The 7157-nt window shown below is 43.8% G+C and overlaps 1 protein-coding gene across 2 annotated transcripts in view; it reads right to left on the reverse strand.

Annotated features, from left to right (window-relative positions):
• Nucleotides 1-2212: 2212 nt before the first annotated feature.
• Nucleotides 2213-7157, reverse strand: part of LOC147011854 (RNA-binding protein Nova-1-like) — a 99734-nt gene continuing 94789 nt past the window's right edge. For both annotated transcript variants that reach the window (XM_085857261.1, XM_085857262.1), the window contains one exon: nt 2213-6823. In XM_085857261.1, the coding sequence (XP_085713387.1) occupies nt 5789-6823 (1035 nt within the window). In that variant the 3' untranslated portion in view covers nt 2213-5788. The remainder of the gene's footprint in view (nt 6824-7157) is intronic.

A 7157-nucleotide genomic window follows, 5' to 3' on the forward strand; every position in this document is an offset into this window, starting at 1 on the left:
TGGGCGTCTTGACTGTATCTCTTATGATCTTGATCTCCTCCTGTCTCGGCTTGGTATCTTACTATCTGCTCACACGATCGTGGCCTTATTTCGCCAGCGCTCCCGGTCCCTGCTTGCATGGGTCTTGCACATGTGCGGGCAATGCCCGGTTGTGCGAGGTCGCACACACGGCACAGCGATGGTTTTCAAACCCACGTTCGAGGCTCCATAGTAAGCTAGTAGCACACATGGAACAGCCGCTGGTGAGTGTGATTTATGTATAAAAGTGCAATGGGGATGATTTGAAGGTTAAATGGATGGGAGATGGGAGAAAGAGATGGATACGAGGATAAAGGGTGACAGGGAATCTAACTACACACACGATTTTGGTCAATTCTATTTGGGTTTACATGCGCTTATGCTGACACTCACTATGATATAACTATCACATAATTAACCCTGAAGTCATTTTCATAACAATATCTTCTTCTTTAACAGCCACAATTATTCCCATGTTATTGTGGGGTTGGTCAGGAGAAGCTTGCCCAAATCTTTCAGGAACCAGCTGGCTGGGTTTGACAGTCGCCAAAAGTTATGGGAGGAATTTGTAATTTGTTCAGGGTGCTGGCAATAACTCGCCTACTTTACGCCAAGGACACGGTGGGATCTTTAATGTACACCAACTAATGCCAGCGGATGGGAAGCCCAGTTCAACGTCCATCGGAGGGACGGCACACACATCAATGAAGCACCCTGCCTGTGAAACACTGGGATGACAATTTATCGCCCGGTCAGGATTCAAATGCATTCTAGACAGCTTATAAGTGAGTGTGCATACCTTTTGGCCATCCTGCCAGCCCATTCTCAGAAATATATATATATATATATATATACATATATATATATCAGTGGGGTATGCTTACACAATGTGTAAGCATACGAACCGTGTTTCCCGATTGTCTCGGGTTGCTCACCTGCATTTGATTTTCCCTGTTTTTTTTTTTCATTAAATTATATTTTCATTTACGAATCCTTTCTAACGACTGTTCCAATGGTTCTGTGATTTTTTCCTGGTGTATCGGCTTCAATGTCCATTGGAAAACAAAATTACCGTGCCTCCGCATTGTCTCGGGTCACTCACCTGCATTTTTTTTCATTTATTTGTATTTTCATTTATGGATGTTGTCCGACGATTCTGTGATTTTTCCGGTGTACCAGTGTCGATGTCCATGAGCACGCAAAATTCCAGCAATCTACGTCACATGAAAGGTCTCGATCTTTAATATCAGTCAGTCAGTGGTTAGAAAGAGCAATAAATATATATATATATATATATATATATATATATATATATATATATATATATATATATATATATATATATATATATATATATATATATATATATATATATATATATATGAACACACACACTCACACTCACACTGATTATCAAGGAGGTTTAAATGAGGACAGTTCACCTAGGTAGAATGGTTGGCTTTCTGCCATTTAGTTCCAGATGTGCCGTGGAAGTGCAAATTTCACACGGTCAAAGAAAACAACAACAGGTGGAAAGCAAACATTATCTCTGATTCCACTGCCAATCCATCTGTCGCTGCAGGCCTTTCAGGTTAGAATTCCAGAGGTGTCTGTCAAGGTTAGCTTGAGTTCATCCTGACAACCACATACCACGTCATTAATCTCTTGGTAATGCTCTGTCACAATATGAAAGAGTCTTTTCATAACAATACCCTGACATAAAGCTTCCATGTAACCCCAGGCTACAGTCTCAATTGCTGATTTAAAAGCCCATACTGGAAGTATAAGCATACATATTTGTGTTGAGTTGAATACCATTTTGGTTGAGAACACGCTTTTACCAAATCCACTGTTAAAAGTGCTAAGTGGTCACTGAAAGGAGGAGTTTAAAAAAACAAGACATACTCACGGTATCTGCATCAGTCATGCCGTCGTCAAGTGCAGAATCTGTCCGAGCTCAGGTGACTATCTGCTTCTGCAATGCTAAGAATCAGATTCGTTCATCTCACGATTTATAAAACAAAATGTGTCATCAGGGAATGGGGTGGGAATAAATAAATAAATAAATAAATAAACGGAATATCACCCAGGATGTTGTAAGCATCACCCAAGGACATCATCCATCAGTTTCGCCCCTTTTACTGCCATGGATATTGTAGACATGGTGAAGGTGCGGGTTTAAAAAATAAAACACTTAGCGTTTTGATTGTTTATTTCAGTAAAAAAATAGATTTTTTTTTCTCTTTCTCATAAAAGATAATCCTTGTACAAAATTCCTTCAAAAAAGCAAGAGAGGGGTGTTATCCCAGAGATAAATAATTTAGTTCTCGCGCAGTGCGGTAAGTTTACCGTATAGGCCGCACGCATGGTTGGATTAGACAGTTACCTTCGGGTATATGGGATTCAGCAGGAATAGCACAGAGAAAGAATGTGTATCACCTCGAATGTCTGTCTCGCACTCAGAAAAATCTACCGACACACTCCGTTTGCCCCGCACAGGCAAACCGATATACGTCATCTTCCCAGCTCCGTTCACATCCACGCACACACAAAGTGGATTCCATAAAAGTTATCTCTTATTGCGATAAAATATTGTACTTCGAGTTAGGATAAAACTAGAACTCGATGAGCGAGCGTACTCAGAAAAAGTCCTCAACAATCTCGCGTGGAAAACATCAGTGCGGTCGACACGATGAGGTTATAGCGATGTGTAAAATGGGTGTTAGAGCCACAAAAGCCCGCGATTGTCTGACCATGGATTTTACAGGACGAGCCCCTTGATGGAATGGCTGGTGATTTCCACTGTAGACAAGATGGGTGATGCTTCTACAATCCGCGATGTCTGTTATTCTCTGCAGCCAGTGCTTCGTTTGTGACGGTATATTGCAACATATCTGCTACAGTGAAGATATTTGTTTTATGGCATTTAAATAAAGGTTAGGAAGTCTAAATGGGTGTCCATTTGAACTTTCAGTCAATATAGAAAGTCCTGTGACTTGCATAAGTAGGCTACGTAGCGACGTTTAAAAGGTCCTATTTCTTGGGCTGAAATATGACATCATTTAACATTTGTCTCAATATTAAAATCACCCTGGAATGGTTCTCTTAAGAGTTATGGAAAATAAATAACGAGCAGTTTTGGAGGTTGTTACAGTTTTGCCACTGTATAATTATTTCTTTTCTTCCCAACTTGGTTTGCTACTCTTGCCTTAAAAGCCAGGACGACTAAAGCTGGCATGCAGCACTACATAGAATCAATTCCAGCACAAACAATTCCTAAGCTCTGACCTCATGGAAAAGCTCTAAACTATCTGAGTGACCTTAATAAGATGGTGTCGAGTTGACTCGGTTAACCTAATAGTGAGTTGGACAAAACTGGATTTTAAAAGCATTGTTTGCTTAACTCTTCGAATGACAAGCTAAACCTAAGAAATGCTCTGCAGTGCTTATGACGAAGCCATCACTGACCTACGTCACTGTACCTCCTTACCTTGGCACACCAAACCCTAACCATACACTGCTTTACCCACCACTTAAAATCGCCACCCTCCGATGCTCTGCCCCCTATTAAGTACCACTCTACACTGCTCCTTGCTTAAACCATGCACCGCCTCATCCGCTCCTACCAAACCGCCGTCACCACACCCCGACCCCACGCGATCCCAGCACCTTGTGCAGAGTCTCTTGGCAGATGGAAATTTGACAAGGGGGAAATGCACTGCGCAGTGAGGTGGAGCACAAGGTGAGAGACTGATGATCCATGTAAAAAAGTCCCACCCAGCGATGACCAAAGGCGCAGGGTATTAGTCAAGCCCAGTTCCCATGAGGCTGGATATGCGAAAGGGAGAGCATGCGTTTAGGTTGGTGAGGCAAGTTGCTCTATCCTGAAAGGCACGACCCAGGTCGATGACCGTTTTCTTTCTCACCGACATCGTGCAGAACAATTTGAAATCCTCGGAACGGATTGTCCTTCAGAGCATTTTTTGTTGTTGTTGGTGTTTTTAAAAGGTAAACAATTTTAAAGATTTTTTTTTTTTCCAATCGATGAACACCACTTGAAAACATACCAATCCTTCCGATCATCCCCACCCGGGCAATTTTGAGGTCCCTCAGGCAATAGAGCAACTCAAAGCGAACCCCATTTGAAATCCCAAGGGTGATCTGCATGGGCCTTAAGGCTTGGGACATGCAGAAGGTAAAAATGAGACGAGTCACAGGCTGATGCAATGGAAAAAAAGCACATTTATAATGAACAAAATGAGCAAATATAGAAATTTCATTGGTTTTTCTACACAACACTGCACAAAATGCACAAAAAAAAACAAAATGTCGGAGGAAACTCATTTCACAACACCAGCTACTGCATTTTCAGTGGACTAATCTTACACACATCATGAGACCGGTTGGTATACAGTCACAAATGCAAAGTTAATCCATGAAATGGGGGTAATCGGAGTCGATTCGCTACCGCATGGATCACAAGCAAAAACTTATGGACGACGCAAGATGGCTGCGCTCGTCACTAGCAATGGATGTAATGTTAATACATAGCAAAAGGGTGGGTTTTTAGTCAGGGGACAAGATGAGAGTGATCAAGAGGTGTATGGGATGCACGCACGCGGCATCGCCGTGAAAGGGGTCGAACCTGGCAACGGCGTGACCACGACGGATACGATGGATACGGCACACGTGAGCGAGTTGGAAAGACCGCCGGTCGTTCTCGAGCGGCATCGCGTGGACCAGTGATCGATAAAAAAAACCTCCAGGGAATTCTCACCTTCCCAGTTATACATTAGCTTTTCCATCCTATAAGCAATACTTGATTCTCGTTTCAAACTTTATGAAACTCACAATATTGTTCATGACCTGTACAGTTGGCCAAAGTTAAGTGGACTTGCCACCTTGCCACCACTGCTTCCCCTCTCCAGCCCCTCCCCTCCACCTATTACCTTAAAATATACGAGATTGATTCTTGTGACACAGGCAGTGGGATTTCATTCAGGGGGTTGAGTTTCACTATTCTTCATTCTCTTAAATCATGCTGATGAGTTTGTTTTCTTTTGGAAGTAAACATTATGTTACACGGACTCTTGCGTGAAAACCTCTAGCAAACGGTGAGAGGATCTTCAATACTGTTCAGCGAGAAAAAACCCCCTACTTGGCACTTGCACATATCCGAAGAATGAAACATTTAGACTTCATGCCAGAGATTTTCTTTTTTAAAATGAAAGAGTAAAAAAACAAATTAACTACATGGAGGAAAGAAAAGTCCCGTCGGTACGTAGTGTTGTAACAAAAAAAAGCAAATGTTTCCTACAAAGTAAAAAACAAAAGAAACAATTTTCCAAAAGAAATCAACTTCTCGATATGACAATGATGTATTTACACTTCACTACGGCAAACCACCTAAAAATACTTCTCACTTTTGCGATTCTGTTCTAAAATATATTTCTAAACGACTATGGTCTTGAATCTCCTCGAAAGAAAGAGTGGACATTTTTTCCCCCCAATCTCTAATACGAATTAGTTTGTCGATCACGATTCAAGTTGGCGCGACAGTAGTTTCTAAAAGACGAGAATCCGACTGGAGAGCGCGGAAAGGAAAAAAATTCCGGAGGACACGAGAGAACGAAAACATGGAGGTCGCAGGACGATGGGGACTGAAACTAAACAGGAAAATAACTTCTAAATATACACAAGGGCAGGAGTCAAAATGGCAGCAAATGGGTTTCGAGGTTAGCTTTAAGAGAGAAACAGCAGGCCTTCGATGCTATTCCACCTTTTGTGGATTTGAGGCGCGGAGGCTCTGCTCGTATGCAATACGCTGGGAGATGAGATGCTGGGCGGCCTGCTGCGAGGCCACTGGGCCGGTGATGGTCACCTTGCGGTTCCGTGTTCCTGGCACGTATTCTCCCTTCTTGGAAATTTGGATCCGCGCACCTGTTGCTTCCTGATACTCCACCAGCGTTTTTCCACCTTTTCCCAAGATGGCGCCGACCAGGTTCTCGGGCACTGTGATCTCCATAGTTTCCTTGGCGGACTCGGCTGTTATTGGGGCTGATGCCATGCGCTTATCGGTTGTGAGAAAGGTGTTAGCCATGAGGGGTGAGCCCAAGTAAGCACCGTTCGGGCCCAACCCAGCCAGAGCGGCGATTGAGCCAGGTGTTGCCGCTACAGCAGGTGCCACACTGGTTAGTGCTCCAGCTTCACTCGCGTAATTTGCCAGAAGATTAGCAGCCGCAATATTGGACCCCAGTAAGGCAGATGGTGCAGCGACGGCAGTTGGGCCACTACCTGGGGTGAGGCCCAAAGCCAAGCTGGGGGTTGGAAGACCATAGCCATACCCTACCAGGGTGTTGAGTGCTGAAGATATAGCCACCAGGTCTGTACCTCCCAGACCCGAGAGCATGGTTGGAAAGGTAGGTACACTTCCTATGGCCGAAGGGCCGAGGAGACCAGCCGTTACGGCTGGGAGTACGTCGCTCGGACAAATCCCAGCTGCGCTGGCGTACGGTGATCCCGTCGGATTTGCATTGGCTACAGGGCCCGAAATTCCTGCATAACTGATATTGAGACAACTCCCACTCTGTGGATCTTCTTGGATCTTTTGCACAATAAGCTGCACAGCACGGCGCACCTGGTTTGGCTCTCCGCTTACCGTCGCCACACGCTCCTGCAGGCTTCCAGCCTCAGGTTTCTGTGACAGCTGGATCCAGGCTCCTGACTGCTCCATCATGGACTTTACCGTGGCTCCAGCCTTGCCAATAATAAGGCCCGCAGTGGTGTTGGGAACAATGATTTTAGCCTGGTGCGGGGTAACAGGGTAAAAATGGATCCAAATACATTGGATAGCCAACATCGTTTTCCAACTGATTACTTACTCACATGGCATTGATAGACATGAGATTGCAGTTTTAAATCCAAAATTGCTCATTCATAAATGCAGTCACATTTTGAGCAAAGCCTGTCATTAAACCATCAACTATTTTTACACTAAACTGGAAACTGTTGAGAGTGAAATATTTCACTATCATACCATTTACAGACTTGAGGTACAGACTTGCCTTACAACCCCCCTCCACAACTAAATGAAGAACATGAAAACCAAGCCTATAGCTACCACATCACAACATATCCAC

Source organism: Eptatretus burgeri, chromosome 15 (genome assembly GCF_056783735.1).
Source record: "Eptatretus burgeri isolate ZD-2024b chromosome 15, Ebu_testis_v1, whole genome shotgun sequence".
In the NCBI taxonomy this organism is placed as follows: Eukaryota; Metazoa; Chordata; class Myxini; order Myxiniformes; family Myxinidae; genus Eptatretus; species Eptatretus burgeri.